The sequence below is a fragment of the Gavialis gangeticus genome, unplaced genomic scaffold, assembly GCF_001723915.1.
Source record: "Gavialis gangeticus isolate Ggan-Ray unplaced genomic scaffold, GavGan_comp1, whole genome shotgun sequence".
Taxonomy (NCBI): domain Eukaryota; kingdom Metazoa; phylum Chordata; order Crocodylia; family Gavialidae; genus Gavialis; species Gavialis gangeticus.
The window spans coordinates 49,747,593-49,770,689 of record NW_017729032.1 but is presented as its reverse complement, the minus strand read 5'-3'; the positions used below and the strand labels follow the sequence as shown (position 1 = coordinate 49,770,689).

The following is a 23,097-nucleotide window of genomic DNA, read 5'->3' as shown; positions in this document are numbered from 1 at the left end:
TGTGTGTGTGTGTGTGTGGTATTTGGGGATGTGTGGAGGGGAGGGTGGCTGGGGGCGAGTGGGGAGGGGTGGGTGTGGATGTAGAGGTGTGAGTGTATGTGTGTGCGCGCAGCAGTGAGCAGGGTTCCCCACAGAGGTGCACATGTGTATGGAAGGGTGCGCATGAGGGCAGTTGTGGGTGGGTGCAGTGTTTGTGGGTGTGTTATTGTGTGGGGGAGGGTGAGGTTTTGTGGGTATGGTGGGTTGTGCATGGGACCCTCCCCATGAGCCCCCCCTGAGCTGGTCAGCACCTGCCCCTTTCACTGCCAGCATTATGCAGCCCTAGTGTGCCCTGCGCCCACTTCGGACTCACCCCTGCCAGAGTGGATCAGCCGGAACCCAGACTCAGGCCTGACCTGGCCTGCTTTGCACCGCCCACCTGTGGCACATCCTGCTGCCATCTGGGCACACAGTGGGGCTGGGGCTGGCCTGCAGCTGGATTACCTTTCTAGGCAGCCCAGGCAGGGGTGGCTCCTTCTGGCTCCAGGCCCGCAGTACCGGTAAGGACCCATGGTGCACAGCCCTGACCCCACATGCCCCGCACCTGCTCCAGGCTCACCTGCAGCCACGTGGGAAAAAAGCTGCTGCTCAGCACAGGGGAAAGCAGCCCCTTCCCTTCCCACTGCCAGCTGTTTCCTCCTGCATCTGTCCAGAGCTTGCATAGGGCTGCCCTGCATCTACTCTGCACTGGCAGTGGAGATGCAGGGCAGCCCTGCATGGGCTCCAGGCGGTTGTAACAGGAAACTGCCAGCAGTGGGATGCCGCTTTCCCTCCCATGCTGAGCAGCAGCTTTCGTCTCATGCTGCCGCTGCTGAGCCTGGGTGAGTGAGGCCAGAGCAGGTACAGGATGCATGGGGTCAGGGCTGTGCAGTGCAGGTCCCTGGAGGTACCGTGGGGCTGAGGCCGCTGGTGGCAGCAGCCATAAGGAACCACCCCCGCCCAGGCTGTCTAGAAAGGCAGTCCAGCTGTAGAGCCACCCCAACCCTGCTGTGTGCCCAGGGGTGGCAGGAAGCTCCACAACTGAACTGTGCCTGGGCCAGGAGACTAAGGGACCTGCCTTGGACTGGACAAACACTTGCTACTAGCTGAATTCAGCCCACAAGCCATATTTTGCCCACCCCGATATAGGAGTACTCCGGAGGTCTGTCAACCTGCAACTCAAGTGGTCCAAGTCTGAAACTTCTGCTTGAGGTACAGATTTCAAAACACCGCTGATGCTGATAGAGGATGAGGGATTTTTAAAACTTATTTTTTAAGATAAATTTGGGAAATGCGTAATAACTAGTACAAAATAATACAAATAAAGGAAGTTATTTCAGTTGCACATTCAAGCCTCTGACAGTTAGAGTTGCCTCTGTAACCTTAAACCTTCCCTCTTCTGCATGTGATGGGATACAATATTTAACTAGAAGTTGACATGCTATTTTGTTCCAGTAGCATAACTGAGCACGGGTGAGCAGGGTAGATGCTCTGGGAGGCAGCAGGTCTCTATGCTGCAGCAGCAGGGACAGCAGGGGCAAGGAGTCTGTTCATCACTGTTCATCTACTCCTAGTAGAGACCCCCAGGGGGTTAAACCCTCTCACCTGCCCCCTGCACCCACTTACCAAATTCAGGGTTTTAAATTGCCCCTTGGGATGGGAATTAGCACCAGCTGCCACATTAATCCCAAAGCTTCTGGATGCACCAACACCTTCCCCCAACCAGCAGCCTCTTCCACTTCTAGGGGTATGAGGCTGCTGAGGGGACCAGGGCACAAACTCTACCAATTAGATCTCTGTATTTTTATCATAGGATTCCAGCCTCATTCGTGGAATAAATCCTTTTCCCACTGATGTCTCTAGTGTAAGATCAAGAATGCACTACTTACGATGGACATAAATGGCAGCAGAATAAAAGCTACACAGGCAACTAGAAATCTAGAACTTCCTAACTCTTGCATACTTGATTTAGCAACCTCAGTACCTTTTTGGCACAGATTTGCGTAAATGTGATATAATTAAAAATACATTTTAAAGGAATCAGCCTTCCACTTCACATGATATTACATTGGCTGAAAGTTGCGCCACACAGCTGATTGTCAGTGGTTGCTGTGGTTTTACTTTACTTTGCTTGGTTATTACACCTAGAGCAATCTGCAGGATCTACTTCCAAATGGACTATTTGGTCTACCTTTTGAGGTCAGTAAGCCCCATGTGACAGAAGCAGCTGCCTGCACTGAACAATTTGCACAAATATTAATGTGATAAGAAATTTTGGGTCAAATCCTAGAAACTTGTTTCATCCTCAACTTTAAAACATTTTATACCATGCCCCTTTCTGGGCTGTTTGGTTTCTATGAAGAGAAGACACTGAATGCCAGAACTATTAGTAGTGGCTGGTTAATATGATCCAAGACCCTACCACCCTAAAGATTAATTGCTAACACATATAAAGATCTTGTGATGTGACAAGATAACTGAAGACAAAAGATGCAACTCCTGTGCCAGATATTTGGATTTTGTTACCAGTTATCTACTGCACTGAAAGAGATGTAATTTAAATCATCCACTATGTGGCTGGCTTCTCAATACAACAGGAGTATTAATTTTTTCTATGACAGTTTAATGTTAAAAACAACAAGTTGCATTTGCAGAGATTCCTGTTAAAAACATTTAAATGTTGCCAGTGCAAGTAGATTAGCAAAAGAAGCATACCTATACTCTAAATACAATTTGATCTCAAAATTTTGTGTCTTGTAGACTTAGTTATTTCTATTTTCTCTGCTTTTATAGTAACATAATACGCTCATTATTTTCTTGTATCACATTTAAGCCATTGACAAATTAAAACTTGATTTGCACCATGCTGCAGACTTCACCTGGTGGTAATAAATTAATGAACTCTATACACTGCTTTCTCATTTTGTGACCTGTATGTTCTATTTACAAAACCAGGCAATATAATTTAACATTAACAATCTGTTCCTGGGATTTATTTCCTTTGATACTGTATCTATAAATATGCTTATTTTAAAAGTTCAGTTGAAGAATGAAGGAGTCTAAGTCCTTTAAGTTCTTGGAAACTGCCAATCTTGGTGAACACCTTTGATTTCTATTACCTTAAATGCTTACAGAACCTCACAACGCCAGTTATTGAAATACTGTCCCATGAGGCTGACAAAAAACTTCCTGTAATGGGGAGAACAGTTTGTTTACTTTGAAATTTATGTAAAGCTTCTGCTGCCTGGATAATTTTAAAGTAGTAAAATTCACTTTAATAGCTATTTGCTTTAATTGCATCACTCAGCATGGATCAGATGGCTTTATATTTGCCTGCCTTTTAAACTATACTCCTCTCCTAACTACCTTCCATTTCCCCCTTCTCTCCAGTCTTTTGGGATCCAATTACACTGTACAATTAACATTAACCTGAATAGTTACTTTTTATAACGTGTGATGGGTATTTTACAGAAACAAGTAGAAATTCATAGTCCTTGTCCCAGAACCCGAGTGTGGGGCCTATGCTCATATGGAGGCCCATGGCTTCAAAGAAGCTCTGAAACAGGTTACAGAATCAGGACCTAAATTAATAAGCAAGATGATAAGGAAAATAGAACTAAGGCTAAACAAGGTTACAACAATACATCCATGCAATGCTCATTTCAAAATACAAGTTACTTACAACTAACCATAGTTCTTCAAAATGGATTGTCTACACACGTTTACATGTGTAGGTGCTCACCCTTGAGACTTAGACTGGGCACTTGTCAGACAGTACCTGAAGAGTGTGGCCAAGTCCTGTCCTAGTTCATCCCTTTACACCAAGGGAAAAAAGGTTGGAGCACACAGACACCACTCCTCAGTTTCCTCAACTGGTAAGTTGCAAGAAAGCCTGAGGAAGAGGGAAAGGAGGGTGGTCCTCAAATGGTATGGGGCATCTGGAAGAATTAGCGACTTCTATTCTCTTTTTAGTAGTGGTAAAACACCTTCTCTTATGTCAGTGACTCTAAAGCAGTGCTCATCAACTAGCTGGACATGAATCTAAAGTAATAGCTGTAGAGAGGTCAAATGGAACATAATACTGGGAAAAGTCCTGATAATGGGAATGATAACAGTTTTTCCCACTGATAAGCCTTTTTTTGTGACATAGCTAAAGAGTGGTATGGAAATAAATGTCCTAGAAGTCAAGTGTTTCTCTCCTGACCATACTGTCAAAGCCCCAGTCCTGTAGAAGGATCATGGTGAAAGGCAGATCTTTGGAACCTCAGACTATTTCTTGGTGGCGCCAAGAGATGAGTATGAGAAGGAGTGGTAGCACAGAAAAAAGAAGCTGGTGAAGCCCTCCCATAAGGCTGGATGTGACAAAATAGGAACTTTTGCCTCAACAAGAGATACAGACAACAAGGGAATGCTAAGTCATTCCGGAATCATTAGATCAGTGATACAGAACATCCACTAGCAAATGGATTGGTGTCTCAACTAGCTGTTTGGGAAAAAGGTGTTTATCTTTGGCCAAAAACCTTAGCAAGTCTTGGAAGTCTTCCTGTGAAGGGGCCACGTTCAGAAGCAGTGCTACAGGAAGAAGAGAGCTCTCTAGCCTCCTCTTGAAAAGACTGGCCATAAAAGACAGGAGGTCCTGAAGTCTAAGGGTAGATTGATAGAGGTAAACTTAAAAGAGACTGCAGGATATCCTGTATGACCCAAATACTAAAGGTAATCAAATGGTGGCTGCAGTCCCCAGGGTCAGAAGACCCATGCTGCATAAGAGGGTAAGACCCCAGATGTCAGTACAACGAAGTCCTGGGTAGGTAATAGTGTTATGACGCCAAGTGTAAGGGCTTTTTTGGAGATCAAGATGATTGTTCTCATGGGGGACTTCAATCACCCTGACATCTGCTGGTGCACAATACAGCAATACACAGGCAATCCAGCAAGTTTTTAGAGACTGCTGGGGACAACTTCCTGGTGCAATTGTTGGAGAGGCCAACTAGAGGCCGTGCTATCAATCTGCTGCTCACAAACAGGGACAAATTGGTGAGGAATGTAAAAATGGATGGCAACTTGGGCAGCAGCAACCATGAGATGATTGAGTATAGGATCCTGAGGAAAGAAAGGAAGGAAAGCAGCAGAGTAAAGACACTGGACTTCAGAAAACCAGACTTCAACTCACTCAGGAAACTGATGGGCAGGATCCCCTGGGCAGCCAGTCAAAGGGGGAAGGGAGTCCAGGACAGCCGGTTGTACTTTAAGGAAACCTTACTAAAGGCCCAGAAACAAACCATCCTGATGTCCACAAAACCAACAAGTGTGGCAGAAGACCAGCTTGGATTCACAGGGAACTCTTCAGTGAGCTAAAACACAAGGGGTTGATTACACCCACATGCAAGAATATGTGAAGGAGTATGCATGTGCACATACAATTACACGAAGGAATATTTATTATGATCACTTTACATTATAGGTGCTGACAGACATGGGGAAACAAAAAACAAACAAACAACAAAAAAACATTTTACTGGAAGAGGCAGCATGTTAGTTGGACCCAGCTCCACAGCATCTGTATAGATCAGGCACTTCAGTGGGGCTTCTTAATTAAATCTACTATAAGATAAAAGTGCCAAAAAATCCCCACTGAAGCACCTGATCTATACAGATGTTGGGCGAGCTGGATCCAACTAATGTGATGCTTCTGGCCATGCACTGGGCTCGGCACGGTGGCGCACAGAATTTAAAGTGCCTTTTTTAACATCTATTTAACTTACAGACTTCATGCACATTGCATACCTTGATGGCTCAGACAAGTTTTCTGTGAAGTAATTATGATTTGCAGCATTTCTGTAACCATCACAGAAGAGTCTCGGAGAAGGATTTGTATGACAAGAGGTTTAGCAGTGACTTAAAAGAATGCAATTGCGAGAGCCACCACAGTGTAAAGGGCTGTGTGGTAAAATGCATGAAGCTGTTGGGGAAGTCAAACAACTGAAACTTCAGAAAAAATAGAGGTGGCAGCAAGACCACAAAAGAGACAGAGTTTTTTTTTCATGTAGGTCTCAGGATATAATGACTTGATCACTGTTTTTCCTCCTTTTTTTTGCAGAGTATATACACTTTAATTTATATTCAATGATTGTTCTATTTCCTCTCTTAGCTATTTCTGGTCAACAACTTTTAAGTTGTTACCAATAACTATATAAAACTGTAGTTACATTCTGCAAATGGACTGTATTGGGTTTCTTGTTCAATGTGATTTAGGCCATGCCTAACACCCAAGTTTTACCATAACAGCTATGTCAGCTCAGAGATTGAAACAGTATGCCCCTTAGCTGAGGCAGCAAAACCCACGCTCTGGAGACAGGTGTGCTAATTGAAGAGGTATCTGGTAGTAGAACTTCTGGTCCTCAGGAAGTAGTAGTAAAGCTGGCAGCAACACCTCTTCTGTCACCATATGTTGCATCTCCACCAAGAGCCTTTGCAGCCACAGCTGTAGTGGCAGTTACCCTTAACACACCAAACCCTTACAATTAAATTTACTCCATTTCTGAGTAAAAAAAAATGATTTAAGTACCCCTCACTATAAATCTGAAGGTTGAGTTCAGTTCCTTCTTACTTGCACCTTTTAAGCATTATCTCAGATATTTTTCCAGATACCATCTGAAATGTCAAATGTCAAACCAGAAAGCGCATTTTTCCACAGTTATTTTCTGACTGCATGGGTGCGTTTACGCATGCCGATTTAAGGCACTTTAATCCTATGTAAAGCACATTAAGGGCATGCGTCTACACATACATGCCCTTAATGTGCCTTAAAAATGACAATTTTAGGCTATGCATACCTCAGTTTGATACCTGCAAAAGTAGGTATCAAATCAGGCATGAATTACACATTAACACATGTGTAGACACATTAAGGTGCATTAAAGCTGTGTATGGACTGACATGGGACTAACTTTAGTTAGTCGCGGGGGGCAAGGCCAGCTCTGCTTTCAGACAACCAACCAGAGTGCAAATAAAGCATTACAGACAGACAGACTTAGGCTTTTATAACATTAGAATGACTGAACGTTTTGAAACAAATTCTCATTTTTCCTACTTTTGTGAAAAATTAAAGTGCAATTAATATTTATAAATGGATTTCTGTGAGTATGTGGTAAAACTGTGTAGAGGCCATTAGTTACAGATTTCTATTTTGTTTCTGGACAATGCAGTTTGTGACACATGAGAACTGTCACAGAGCGTTATTACTGCTTTCTTCCCTCAACAGTGAATAAAAGGCAAAGAAAAGCCCATGCAATCTTAACTGTAACTCTGTGCATATTAATAACAGTGTCACAAACTTTGTGGTGACATACAATTTTTCAAATACAAATTTTTTCCTTAATTTTAGCAAATGTCCAACCAGTCAGTTTTCTAATATCATTGTTTAATAACAAATATGAAGATATAAAATTTGTGAATGTCTTGGTTTTCTTTCAATCAATGAGGATGTACCTACATTTAATAAATGTAGTTCATCTATAATATGGAAAATGGTGAAGTAAAGAACTGCCAAATGCTCTTGGTGTACTGTGCAGAAACCTACTTTCAGATAGAAAATGAAGGTTAAGTCAAAAAGCAACTTCAAATCTTACACATTTTGTGGCGCAGAATTTAAGAAATACTTGTGCCCTTAATTTCTAGCTGTTCTATTAAAATTCCCTTAGATCTAAGCTTGAGAAACTTTATACCAATCCGGGGGGGGAAGGGATGTCATCATCGTTTCTTTAAATAATGACTAGTTCGGTCAATGAAGAGTCTCAGAAAAAGTACTGCCTTTTTTGAGACCAGGTTCTATACCAGTAAATACAGAGTTGAGAAAATCTACAATACTAAGCACAAACCATCAGGAAACCTGCTGAAAGTCATAATACTTGGGGAAGAAAGGAAGGGTGTACAACTCACCTAAAATTTCTCACTAAAAAAGCCCCAAAACATTGCCAGTGACCAAAGTCTAAGTATGGGAAATGTTGAGCTAAAAGGAGCTTTTGGCAACAGCTCAATGGGAGATGTCAAAAGTGGACTCAGAATGGAAATGTTCTTAACATGTCACTTTAGTGCTGGCAAAATTTCTTCTTGTAATGCAAAGTTGCATTACTTCTACAACTGTAATTAAAATCCTTGCCAAAAGCTGTACTTCATGCTTCATTACAGCCCTGACACAGTCCATTAGCAGCCACATTTTCCTTAGTGGGTAATTCTTTTTGCACCACTTCCTCTTGCCTCCATATTATCTTTGCTAGAAGCTGCTAAATAAATGTATGAAGGTGCACCTCACAAATATGGGTTTAAAATGTGTGTTTTTATTGTTTTTAGTGTATGGTAGGTTAGTTTAATATGCATATATAAAAACAATATGAATGGAAGGGAATAAAAATAATTTGTGTTGGCTGGCTGTTACTCAAGACTATCAATCTGCAATCTAGCCCAAATTAAAAGCAGAGTTGTCGTGATGCCCTAGAGAAACGTGAGAAAAATGTGATGGAGTAACATTTCTACTTAAACTCCTTGCTGCTCCTGGGTCTAACTATAATGTGTGTTTCTAATGTGCTTGTTTAAACAACATAAATGGGTAAGGAGGACCAGACTCATTCCCCCCTTAATTCACATCTGTGGATTTAACTGTACAATGCAGTATAGCTAAAGAAGAAGGTACGCTCCTAGTCTCCTTGCTGCTTAGTGTCATTATATGGAATGGGTTGCAGTCTGGCCCTTTATAACTGAGATATTTACACCTTAGAAATCTACTGCAAGCTGCAATTAATTTTAGGGAAAAAAATTCTGGCATAAATGCCAACTGATATTTTGATTTACATAAGATTAGGAGGGCAACTGACTGAGGAAGGAAAAAGTTGAATCAATATAAAAACTGGACAAATCAAAAAGTCACTTACCAGTGATCTAAAAGAAATCTAAAATATCAACTGATCTATTCTTATAAAAGTTGCAAAAATATTCAGAAGACAAACCTTTGCTCTAGAAGTAATGGGAACTTTGCAATGTTTTAATATTAGCATTCTGGAGGCCAAAATAACATCTGTGTGAACAGTTTTACTTATAGATTAACTAAACCATAAAAATATTTGAGTACACTGATAGCATGCCTATGAGCTAAATTTATAAAGCAGATGAGAGTCAAGAATTCTCTTCTATATACCATTTTCAACTTTCCAAAATATGAACAGTTTGGAAATGTTTAAACAGCATTCTCCTTTTTCCTTCAGTTCCAGTGGATGAAAGGTTTTAATTTCTGATAGCAAAAATAAATTGTGCTCCTCCACCACTTCAAACGTTATGACCTTTTGCTGTGGCCAGCTTCCCTATTGCTGGAGAAGTTCTTTTATCTAGCTTTCCTTGGGTGATAGAGCTGAGTAGACAGGATACTGTAGTGGGAACGTTTATATTTGAGAAAGCTTATAATTATTGGACGTTGGTCCAATTTGTAAGTTCTTTTTTAAAGAACTGGAATGCACTTTAAATAGGCAAATCAATTAAATACATGTCAGTTTTCAAATACTTGCAAAAAAGGCTCTCTCACCTGATGAAAGAGTGGACTGTGTGTTATGGGGATTCCTAAACCAGTGAAACACATTCCAAGGACCATATCATCAGGAGCATCAGTGCTGTAGCATCGGCATTTACTAGCAAGTAGTTTCTGGACTGCTGTTCTGCTGAAAACCATCCTAAATAACATAAACAAATGAAAACTTATAAAAATACAATTACTAAATTATAAATAATGTTTATGGATTAAATAGTGCTTGATGCAATAAAATTATAAACAGAAGCGTCATACACTGGCACAAACTATTTGGAAACTACACAATTTGAAAAGAGAGCATTCAGTCTTGGATTCGTGATATGACTTTTTCTGAAAAATAATTATTTTAGTTAGAGAGCTCTTTTTTTCAATTCACTTAGTTATGGAAAATCTTAATGGGTCAACATCTTATTCTGCTGGGAGAAAAGTGGTGGCAGCAGCCCCACCATTGACTAAGCTGCATTATTTTGGCCTGCCACTCCTGAAACATTGGCAACCTGATTCAAGGCATGGATACCATCAAAGAACAAGGCTCTGATAGCAGCTGGTGCACAAAAGTCTCATGGCATTTGTGAGCTCTATAACTGAGGATAAACTTTCCTGCTTAACATTCCACAGCTGTTCTTTTTCAGGCAAAACCTGTAATTCCACCTAACCCTATCAACATATCTGACAATCTAGTTGCTACAAACAACATCAAGGAGATTTATCAGACTGTGAGATAGCTACCCCAACCCTCCACAAGAACTCATTACTTTAGCAGGATCCTTAAATGGAACCCAGCATGCTAACACTGACATCAACACAAAAGTCAAAGAAAAGTCTTTGAATTGTTAAGATTAATACTGTGGAAGGCTTTGAGTTAGCAGTGCACATTTAAGGCAAATCTGTCATACAAAGAGTAAAATGAACACAGGGCAAAAATACCACAACAAATAATATTACTGGAAGCAAAAGAGTAACTCTACTGAGAACTTTGATTTACAATGACCATTTCCTATCATCAGAACCATGCATGTGGCTGTGAATCTCACCTGCACAAATTTGGTAAATGTACCAAACAGATGCTAGCAGAATGGGCACAGTCAAATTTATCATGCGGATCTTAATTTGAGTTACTGCCTTCCAACGAATACCCTCAAAAACAGGGATACGAAGGAAAGGTAAGCTTATGCTATATATTTTTTTTGTCTGGAACTGAATATGAAAGAGCTCTGATGGATAGAGATGGTAAAATTTAAAAAATCCAAGTAAATAATAAAAATATTTTAAAAATTGAAGCAAGTACTCCAGCATCAAAAGATGTTTTTAATGGAAGGGGTAAACTGTCTAATTAAGAATGATGAATACATTCTCATGCTACAGGAACCAATAAAAATGCAAGTAAGCTCTTCATGGAGAAAGGACCAGTTTAATGAGTTAATACATTATTTTCTTCATGGAGAACAGGAATGCTAAATAGTGTAAGTATACTCAGAACAAGAAAAATAATTATTTATACCTTAACTTGTTGAGATCAATAAATTCACAGCCCTTGCAATTTGCCTTAAAGCAGCAAGATGGACAGAGAATAGAACCACAAGTAATAGGGCCTATCAATATTATTTGGATGAAGCTAAATTGATTGGGCCCTATGTAACTAAGGGACCACTTTCTTCCGTATCTTCCCTTGACCCCTAAAGTCCATTGAGAGCAACCACCTAAAGTACCATCTGTGTACCAAGCTCTCTTGGAAAAAAGAGGGCATTCTCAGTAGTAGCTCGTTTTAGGCCTGTGTGAAGCAGCTAGTATTCACCTCAGATTCGGGTTCTGCCAATTCGGGGGACAGTGATTCAATTCAGTGATTCAGATCACTGTCCTGAATCAATTCGGCCAAATCTGATTCGGAGATCCAGCCACCGCCGAATCGGCTGAATCCCTGAATCAAACAGGCCCCATCCCCTGCCTGCTCTCCCAGGCCTGTCAACAGCTACCCAGCCCAGCCCCAGCATCCCAGCTCTTAAAAATAAAGAAAAAGAAAAAGCCCCACGCTCACTGGCTGCTGCCAGGTGGGGGAGCGATCCCTGCTGCCCCCCACTGCCCTGTGCTGCATGGGGAGCTCTGCCATGAGCCCCCAGGAGCCCTGACAGCTGCTGCAGCAGCCAGTGAGTACCGGGCTTTTTTTGTTTGTTTGTTTTTAAAAGAACTGGGAGCTGGGGCCAGGTGAGGCAGTCATTCACAGGGCTGGGAGAGCGGGTGGGGAAGGATAGGGACTTATGGCAGAGCCCCCTCACAGCGTGGGGCAGTGGGGATCAGCCCCCCCACCTAGCAGCAGCAGGTAAGTGCGGAGCTTTTTTTTTTTTTTTAAGTGCCAGGACTCTGGGGCAGCCATTGATGGGGCTGCGACAGCAGGCAGGGGTCAGGGGATGGGGCCTAGCAGGGGTCCCCCCATGATCCTCTCCCTGCTCCTCCAGCCCCCCACCCCCTACTTACCAGCATGGCATATGGTGCAGTTCCCTGCAGCAGTGAGTGGGGACTGCCCCAATCTCCAAAGCTCTCTGAAATTTTTCCAAATCGATTCAGAGAGTTTCAAATCAATTTAGACCTTTTTATTGGTTTCCTGATTCAATTCAGATTCAGAGATTCAGCCACCGAATTGGGCCAAATCTCCTCCGAATTGAATCAGCACCCGAAGCTTTGCACAGCCCTAGCTTATTTGCTATGGAACTCCCTTTTCTTTGTAGTCTACAGAGCCCAAACCTGGACATCTTCTGGAAGTGCCATAAGACTTTTCTTTATTTGGGCAGACCTTTAATCAGCAAGGTTAAACTGGAAGTTCATACTATATAGATTATATATCTTACTTAATATTTATTCTGAATTTATGAATTATTCCTTCTTTTATTGTTAGCCACCCGTCCCTTTTTTTGGGAAAGGAAGCACAGAGATCTAACAAATAAATAACCATGCATATACTTCCTATAAATCACTCTACAAACAAACCCCATTGAAAATTCATGTGTTTCAAACATAATGACTGGAAAAATCTGCCTACAGTGATCTATCTGAATAAGAAACCATCTTCCATCCAGACCAACACTTAATCCCTTACATAACAATCTGCATGTCAAAAAGAGCTTACATTAGAAGAACAAAACCAAACAAGATAAAAAGAGCATAATTTGATTTACAACCTGGGACAAACCAAGCAAACAGTCATACAGATCTCTTCCTTTGATTGTCACTACTTCCTATTATGTCAGTCAATTACTTGTGATTTACAGTATTGACTGCCAAACATTTGCATTAAAATAATGATTGCTTTAGATACCAATAAAAGTACAAGTAAAATAAGTTACCCTCCTCCACCAGTGATATAACTATACCCTCCTGTTCCCAATCCATAGCCATAACGTTCTCCAAGAAAAACCGGTTCACTTGGGTCATAGCAGCTGAGCAGTTTCCGAAGCCTAGAGATGCTAAAATATGAAAGTCTGTTATATTAAAAATTGTTCCAAATCTGATAAAGACATTCTTTATTTATTTCTTTTAAAACAAATTTCAAAATCCCTTAAGTTAGCAGGTCTAAAAGGCGTTTTGGAATACAGTACATAAAATATATGTAAATTGCAGATTTGAAGAAGAAATCAGATCAGAGCCTTTTGATGGAAGATTAGAAAGAGATTTCAGATACAGTTCTTGGGGATTAGCTTCAAATTATTAAGTTAATCATTTAGGAAATATTTCATAAAAGGAACATGTTGCTCCTGCAAAGTTGAGTCTAATTGCGAAGTAAACACATTGAAATTTTTCCTGGCTGCAAGAATGGTAGACAGGAAAAAATTCTAATAGTGAAAGAATTAAGAGTGTTAAGTGATCTGAATCAAGACTAGCCATCTATAACAAATATTACTATTATGACAGTGGTTTCAAGAGGCCCAAGTAGAAACAGAGTTCCAGAGGCAGTACTTGCCTAATAGTAGGCATTTCCACACTGAGTACCCAAGTCATTTAGGCATTTAGGTTCTTTGGATAAATCTGATATCTTTTAGACCATCTCAAACAGTTGGAAAAATGCTTCTTTGCAACCTTTTGGGTACATATACTCTTCTGTGCTCTTCCTGGATAGAATGAATAGTAAAGCCGCCAGAGGCTAGTATGCATGCAAGAAAGCCAGTCAGTAAAGATGTATTCATGCCATCCAGGAACAGCACAGACATACATCCTTGGCCTGATGAAGGGTATTTGTACCCAAAGGCTTGCAAAGAATTTTTCCACCTATTTGAGTTGGTCTAATAAAAGATATCAGATTTACCCAAAGAACCTTGTCTGTGTATGTCCTTTGACCAACATAGCTACAGCCTATACCCCTGAAACAAGTAACTTGGGTCACTCAACAGGAAGCACAGATGCCTAACTGATTATGCTGATTACCCTAAGCAGGACAAGGCACCTAAACTTTAGGTGCTGCACTTTCCAAACAGAGGTGATTTGGATCTGGCTGCAAAACCTATTTTAGTCTGTCAGCCACTACACAAATAATACCTTCAGGAAATTAATTTTGTTTTTTGACTTAAATCAGTATTGATCATTATGTAATCATACTAATTACCATTAAAATGTCATTAATTACCAATTATCTACAAGTAATTTGTCTCTTCAACCTTTGAAACTCTTCCTTAAATAAAATAAATACATGTTTAACCAAAAAGAACGGGGACTTGAACATTTTTGTATTACTCTTCAAAGTAATGTGAATCAATTTTGGTGATACAGTATGGAAAAATATGTAATATTATGCTAAATGCAATTCAATGTTAAGGTCCAATAAAACTAGCTCCTTGCAATGTAAATGGACTAAACTGATTCTTGTTGTACAATCTGGAAAATTACATGAAGTCAGTGCTACTACACACTGAAAATCCTACAAAAGCTTGGGAATGATAAATTCATTTCTAAATCTCATCTTCAGGTTAGTGGGACACCAAAAAGGAAACTGATTCCTAACACTATTTTTCCTTACCTGGACTATGACAATTTTTTTTCCTGAATTTCAATTTTCACCACCAACAATCTCATTATTATATATAATCTGCATGTTTCTCTCTCTCCATCAGGACTATAAAAAAGTCATAATTTTCCTTGTACAATAACTCTTGCAAATTCAAACTCTTAAACAGCTGCTTACAGATGTGAAAAACAAAATAAAAACAAAGCTTTACTTTCAACTTGGTGTACCCCTGCACCAAGCAAAGTGCATGCTCAGAAGAGGCATTGCATTAGTTTAACCCAACTTGTCCAACATCTGTATAGATCTCACGCTTCAGCACGGCTTTTTAGCACTTTTATCTAATAGCTGATTGAATCAGCTTTAGCTAAAAGCACCAAAAAGCCCCACTGAAGCCCCTCATCTACACAAACCCTGGGAAGCCAGATCAAACTAGCGCACTTTCTCTTCCAGTAAAGTGCTATTTTATGTTTTTTTCATGTCTGCAGTGCCTCATCGTCTACATCTGGCCCTCTGCAAAGTCCCTGTCACCTGATTCAACCTTAACGATGCTTTTATAATTTTAAGCCATTTCTCCTCACACCCACAAGGATGTGATCCTGACAGAAGAGTATAAACATAGAAATCAGGTATTTCCATTTTACAGAAGCAATAACTTCAGTTTTCTATCTTAGCAAGTGACAGGTGAAAGATTTGGAATGCGTGACACCAAACTAATCAGATTTTCCACCACAGTAAATTATTAATTTTATTTTAATCTGAACAACTGTGTGTCAAGTTTCTTAATTTGTTAGAATTTTTTTGAAAAGCAACAGTGTCCCAATGTATGTACTTGCTCAGCTTCATCTGTTTAGGCATTTATACCTCACTGATTACTGTAGGATCACTTTTTATTATGCGTATGAGTTCTGCAACACTTCCTCCTCCAAATGAGTTGACTGTAAGGAACCACAGAATTAAAATCACCTTATTTTGGATATTTTGACACTTCTACAGTACTGTTCAAATCCTGAACTTGCTTTCTCTTTGATAAAAATATATTAAAGCTACTCTAAAAGAGAAATTAAGAATTTCTGTGGTTTCTCATCACTGAAAAAATTAGCTTGTGTTTGAAATTGAGCGCATTTCCTACCAATGACAAGTGCCTAGATATAGGTCTGCATGACTCTGGGAACTGATTCTGAGTTAATGGAGGTCTCTTTCCTCTCAGGTCTCATTTACATTGGAAATGTACCATCACGCATCTTAGCCTAGGGCTAAGTATAACCATCTGAAACCTCATATGCTTTTGAATCAAGAGAGCTCAACATGTGACCACCACATATTCCAGACAGACTACTAACTTATTACGTGTCTACACCTTTATTGAAGAGTAAGCTGCATTTTAATACCAGTCAAAGAATGTCTAGAGCAAGGAATCTTGCACCTTTTTCTTTGAAGGAGCATACAAATAAATAATATATCTATATGTCTTAACATATAACAGCACTAAATGTTTCTAAAACCCATACTAATACACATCAAGGTAATTTCTGAAATATTGAAATTCATACCTCATTAATGTGTCATCATCCACTATAACTAACCATGGTGTTTTAGAAGAACTAGGATTCAAAAATCTTTCCAAAATGGCAAAGGTTTTTCCACAATGACCTAAAAAAAGAAAGATGGGAATGAAAAAAAGAAAAATACATTTTTTTTTAAAAAACATTTACTATAAATAGCCATCTAAAACTGAACTGAGTGATACATTTCACTGGATAATGCAACAGTAATTATGTGTCTACGAGAGTGTTGAAGATCTAGGTCCAAATTTATCTTGTACTGTGCTAAGTGACTTGGAATTGGATGTTTCCTACATAATAGTGCTCTGTATCATGCAGCGGACCACTGGGTAGGACAACAGACTGTACCTCAAGGGACATGGACTTTACTTTCAGATCTACCACCGGCCTGATGGATGACCTTGGACAAGCCACTTCACCTCTCAGTTTTCCTGTTTGTAAATTGAGAATTCTGAGATACTTCCTTGAACTCTCTGGATGAAACATGCTATTATAACTTCTTTTACTCATGAATATTAATTACCATTACACTGCATCAAGTCTGCGTATAAGCGGGGGGGTGGGGGGGGATTATTTATTTAACATTAAACCTGAATAGGCACAAGCACCCAAATGAGTAACAGCAGTCATTACAATGAATAACAACAAAGGGACCTGATGGTGGGAATCTACTATAGGCCTCTCTACCAAGAAGAAGACAGCAAACAGGCATTCTCCACAGAACTAACCGAGGCAGCGAGCACTAAAGACTTGACAGTCATGGGTGACTTCAACTACCCTGACATCTATTGGGAAGACCATTCAGCCAGCTCCAGCAGATCAACCAACTTCTTGGCAGCTATAGATGACCTGTTCTTGACACAGGCTAGGCGGGAAAGACTAGGGGTAAATCCACTCTGGAATTTGTGCTGACCAAAGAGGAAGACGTGGTAGGTGACTTGAAGATTGTAGGTACTCTGGGTACCAGTGATCATGGTCCAATCAGATTCACCATCCACTGAAAGGCTAGGAATTCTGCCAGCAGAACAGAAGTCCTAGACTTCAGAAGGAAAGACTTTGGTAAAAACTCAGGAGTCTAGTTAGAAAGGCCCTTTGCAACCAGAGACCAGATGATTTGGGAGTTCAGGAACGGTGGTGCTTCCTTAAGGAGGCAATTCTCACTGCTCAAAAAGAGGCCATCCCCATGCAGTCAAAAAGAGGGAAAGGGGCCAAGAGACTCCCTTGGCTCAACAGGGGCATCAGGGAACTTCTCAAAATGTAAGAAGAAGTATACAATAGGAAAAAGTGTGCAAAGGAAGTGTGCAATGAAAAAACAATTCAGCATCCAGAGAGGAGTACACTCACATGGCCAGAGTCCGCAGGTATGAGACAAGAAAGGCCAAAGCATGCGTGAAGATCAAGCTGGCAACCAAATTAAAAGACAACAAAAAGTCCTTCTATAGGTACACAGGGAGGAAGAAAAAAAAAAGCTCCACTGTCAGACCCCTACTGAATATGGAGGGGCAGCCCACAGTTGATCCTTGCAAAAAGGCACAGCTCCTAAATACTTACTTCACATCAGTATATTTTAAATCGGGTGGAAACTCATCAACTGTCCAGAGGCCTAGAGAATACAGGGAAGACAGCAGTCCACAAAAAAATCAGTCTCAAACAGGTGAAAGTACTCTTAGAACATTTGGACATTTTCAAGTCTGCTGGGCCAGACGACCTGCATCCGAGAGTCCTGAAAGAACTGGAAGTAGGAAGAACCTTCATCATAACTATATGATGAGTGGCAGTCCACTGGCTAACACTGAATCTGAAAGGGACCTGGGGCTGACAATCCACTAGAGGATGACTCTGAGCCATCAGTGTGATGAAGTCACCAGCAGGGCAAACAACTCTGGCATGCATCAGCCAATGCATTGCCAGTAGATCCAGAGAGGTGCTCCCCACCCTCTATTCGGCATTGGTGAGGTCACAGCTGGAGTAATGTGTCCATTTCTGGGCACCACACTTCAAGAAGGATGTGGATAAGCTTGAACGGGTACAGAGAAGCACAAACTGTATGATCAGGGGTCACCCGTATGATCAGGGCCTAGAGAACAGGCCCTACGAGGAGAGACTCCAGGAACTGGGTTTGTTCAGTCTGAGTAAGAGAAAACTAAGAGGTGACTTGATAGCCACCTACAAGTATGTCAAGGGCAAACACCAAGATCTAGGGGAGCAACTCTTCAGAAAGACACCCCTTGGGAGGACAAGGTCCAATGGGTGCAAGCTAATTGAGGAAAAATTTAGGCTGGACATAAGGAAAAACTTCTTTTCCATAAACGCATCTAGAATCTGGAACACACTCCCAGTAGAGGTGGTGTAGTCGCCATCCCTGGAGGTGTTCAAGAGGAAGCTGGACAAGCACCTCGTTAAGCTTGAGTCCAATTACCTCCTGCCCGTGGCAGGGGACTGAACTTGATGATCTAACAGATCCTTTCCGGTCCTACTAGTCTATGATTAACACTAACTTGAGCTCTGTCGATAGCTTTCCCTAAGCCGCAGCTTAAAGATGCAACATAGTATTTTATGACTGAAATGTGTGCTATGCTTGATTAGAATGAGTATAAAGGGAGAATAAAGAAGTCTTATTTATGTTTAATCAGAGCTAAAAATTTTCCCAAAACTTTCCTCAGAAAAATCAAATTATAAATCATGAACACAGCCTGTCTTCAAGACAGAGATTTTAGAAGCATTTCAAAAGCAATTAAGCACTACTAATGCATATGGCAATAAGAAAACTAAACAAAGGCAAACCATTACAGTTGAGATTTTTCCCAAAACGTCTTCTGACAAAAAGTCTGCTTTGTTTTGTTTTAAAGCTTTGTAAATATTTTTCCTGACTTTGGAAACCCCTATCATTTTTGCTGCCTATGTTTTGATTTGCTGAGCTTATAGCAGAATTTAAAACAAATATTTCCATTTTATACTCTTTTGTTAAAATATAACAAGGGCAATTCAGATATGAAACAGTAAGTTTTCAAAACGAAAAAATGCAAAGAAAATTGAAATTAAAATATAGTCTGTTCAGTTTGGAAAGTGAATAATAGCCTGTGACAATGAGCAAAACAGAAATACCTTATGAAGTATATGCAAGAAGGTAAGAATATGGAAGCGAATGAAATTTCTGTAGCCATATTGTCAAGAGCTTTTTGTGTAAAGTATGACTTTGAACATACTATGTGTTATGTGCTCAAAGAAAGTACTTTACAATTTTGTCACATAGTCTAAACACATTCATGTTAGAAGTCAGAACACATTTCTGTGAATTCAGATAGCAAAGTATTTTATGCTCCAGCAACCAGCTTGCATTACCTGAAGTCTTCTGCTTCAGACCTAAGACTTCCTCATTACTATTGGTAACATCCTTGTTCAGCACAAACTTGTTAGAATAGGGATAGCAAAGGGATACATTTCAGTAGGCAGAAAACTCGGTCCATCCTGGCATTTCTACCATGTCCATGCCCAGAGTACATAGATTTGAAACCAATAAAAATTATTAATTCTGTTAAAAGAACTGTAAACTCCACTCATAGTTTGTTCTAGATTATTAGTAGGAATATTTTTTTTGTTTTTGACTGAAAAGGTGAGTCCTAAAAAGGACAGTGTTTCAACTTAATTTAGTATACATGCCATAGACATTTCATCTGAAAGCTTACTATATTTGCATAATGATACTCTGTACAAAGTAGGTAATTAGTCAGAACTCACCTCTATCGGTATTTGGTACTCCTAAATCTACCGTAGGAATGGAGGTTTCTGCATAATCACTATAGTATTCAATAAGGGTAGCCTCATTTTCCCAGGTCTGCTTTACAATAGGTACTGCAAAATAATTAGCATAATTGAAGCGTAAGCAGATTTAAATAGTTGGATCCCTGGTAACTTCTATGTTCATCAACATGGTAAAATGCTGCTTCTTCTCAACACTCATTCTTTTCTTTTCAACATGATTTTATTTACAAACAACCTTTACATGTCCGTGAAAAGCAAGCTAAGGGGAACTAGAACAGTTTAACACAGCAATAAAATATTTCTGACAAAATATTGATGTATTTTCTTTCATGCTGCATAAAAGATTCAGTTCAAAACTTTTGTGTAAAATGCTTAAATAAATGCTGAACAGGATGAGGAATGTATTACATTTACACTTACAATGAGGGACTTGTTACTATATAGATGAAATGGCAGTTCCATTCTGAAGTTGTAGCAGACTGAAAAGAGTAGAGTTAAGCAATATATACTGTTTTGACTTCAGAAATTACATTAAATGCACCTCTTTAAAGACTGTACCTTCAGTGTCTCATAGTATTTTAAAGCATCTTCTTTTTAATATTCTAAAGTGCTTATCTTTGAACAAGGACGTTTGCGGGTGGTATCTTTTATTGAACCAACTGTATAGTTAGGAGGGATACAGACAAGCTATCAGGTACCAAGTACCCTTCTTCACGTCTCTCAGAAAAAACTCAGATGCAGCTTGAGCTAAACAGCAGGTAGAACAAAGGCCTCTGCAAAACTCCATGTGGTGTCTGGCCTCATGGTCATACTCTGTAGTGCATACAAAGTTTTGTACAGGCATTTGGTTCTACCTGTTGTTTAGCTCAAGCTGTGCCTACTTTTTTTCCCCTCAGGCCACTAACAGATGTTCATTTAAAGGCATAATGAGAATTGATCCCTGGTCCCAACAACTCTGTCTCCAGCCAGGCCACATGTACACAGCAACATGCACAATTTTGGGATTGGGAATCAGATCCCAATCATTCCCTACTTGCCAGTGCAAGGGAAGCCAGGGATCATGATCTTGGGCTCCCCCTTCAGAGGCAAGTTGAAAGCTGGGTGCCTGACAATCATCTAGCTGATTGTCAGCTGGCTCTTGGATTGCCCCCAGAGCCAACTGGTGATCGCTTGATCATTTGCTGGATTGGGACCGCATCAGGGCTCAAACTGATCTTGGTACAATGCCTTGAGCCAGGAGATGGTCAGCTGATAATCTGCACCCGGGCTCAATCTGGCACCATCTGACAGTCTACTGATCATTAGCCAACTCCAGAGACTGCACTGGGACCAGTTCAAGCCCCAGTACAGTCCTGGAGCCAGCTGACAATCAGCTAATTGTCAGGCAGTGGAAGCTACCGATGACCCCAGCAAGGTGATGGTTTAGACTCCTCTTGCAGATTTCTAGGGTAGGTGATTGCACCCCCTCTGGGGGGAGCTTATTCCACAGTCTGGACACCCTGAATGGGAAGGTTTTCCTAATGTTGAGCCTGAATTGATCTTCCAGGAGTTTGTGGCCATTACTCCTGGTTTTCCCCTCAGGTGCCCTGGTGAACAGTTGCTCACCGAGCCCTTGATGTACTCCCGTAACGTAGTGGTAAGTTGCTACCAGGTCCCCTCTCAGCCTTCTTTTCCTCAGGCTGAAGAGTCCCAGATCCCTCAGCCTTTTCTTGTATGGCTTGCCTTTTAAGACTCTGATCATATGGGTGGCTCTTCTTTGGGCTCTCTCAAGCTTGTCGACATCCTTGTTAAAGTGTGGTGCCCAGAACTGGACACAGTACTCCAGCTGCAGTCTCACCAGTGCTGACCAGAGTGGAAGAATCCCTTCCTTGGTTTTGCTGGAGATGGATTGATTGATGCACGCCAGAGCATTATTTGCCCTACTGAATACAGCATTGCCCTGCCAGCTCATTCTCATACTGTGGTCTAGTATCATCCCTAGGTCCCTTTCATTCGTGGTGCTAGTCAGTTTGGTGCTGCCAAGCCTGTAGGTGTGTTGGGGGTTGCTCGTCCCGAGGTGCAGCAATTTACATTTCTCATCAGTGAGCTTCATCAGGTTCCAATAGACAACTTGCTAGCCTGTCTAGGTCCACTTGTATCTGTAGCCTATCTTCAAGCATGACCACATTGGAGGGTCATCTTAAGTTCATGCCCTACCAGCTATGGCAGAGAAAGTAGTGGCAAAAGTCTTCCCCACAGGCCTCCCACCATGCGGTCTCCTCCATACTTCCCTTGCCAAGAGCCTTCTCTCCCACTGCCTGACCTACCCCAGCCTGAAGCAGGTGGCAGCTCAGCTCCAGCTTTGACTCCAAGCCTGAGGCCTAATCTGAAACTGAGCCACCACTGGCTGCTCCGGAACAGGACACAAATCTAAGATGGGGGGGGAGGGGAAGGGGGAGGGCACCCACCCATGGTAATGGAGAAAAAACTTCATCTTGAATTCAAATAAATATGACAATTCCATGAACATGTGGCCAGGTTACTATGTAAGCTGCAATTAACAGACCATGTAAGGATACTTGGGACCTGAAAGCTTCTCTACATCCTTCCCAACTACCCAGTTGATCTGATAAAATTTATGACCCACAAAAATCACAGTACCATAGTATCACAGTGCTTAGGGTCGGAAGGGACTTAAACAGATGATCAGGTCCGACCCCATGCCCCGGGCACAGAGAAATCCTTGCCTCTCACATTTTTACTGGACAAGAACAACATTCCCCCAACACCTTGCACAGCTATTTATGAAAGGGAACATCTGTAATATAAACAACTTTATACACCTAAGATTTAAGCTGAATCAGAGGGAGTACTGCTTAATACTTTTTTTCCTTGAAACAACTTTGTCAAATTGTTACTTCTCATAAAATTTTCCAACTGGAAACATAAAATTCATATACTCAAAGATGTTTCATTCTATCCTAGGCTGAATTACAAGCAGGAGGAACTCACCCTCCTGGCTGGCTGACACTAGCCCGGACATAGTGGGGATTACGGAAACGTGGTGGGACTCATCACATGATTGGGTGGTGAATGTCACGGGCTATAGGCTGTACAGGAGGGACAGGATAGGAAAGAGAGGTGGGGGTGTGGCACTCTATATTAAGGAGGAATACACATCCTCGTCCATTGGCAAGGAGTCAGGGGAGGGG

The 23,097-nt window shown here is 41.0% G+C and overlaps 1 protein-coding gene across 1 annotated transcript in view; it reads right to left on the bottom strand.

Annotated features, from left to right (window-relative positions):
- Positions 1–23,097, bottom strand: part of B3GLCT (beta 3-glucosyltransferase) — a 222,974-nt gene that overhangs the window by 2,515 nt on the left and 197,362 nt on the right. Inside the window, 7 exon segments of the mRNA XM_019524937.1 lie at positions 7,511–7,545; positions 7,548–7,593; positions 9,590–9,734; positions 12,575–12,691; positions 12,931–13,050; positions 16,133–16,232; positions 19,883–19,996. Coding sequence (XP_019380482.1) covers positions 7,511–7,545; positions 7,548–7,593; positions 9,590–9,734; positions 12,575–12,691; positions 12,931–13,050; positions 16,133–16,232; positions 19,883–19,996 — 677 coding nt within the window.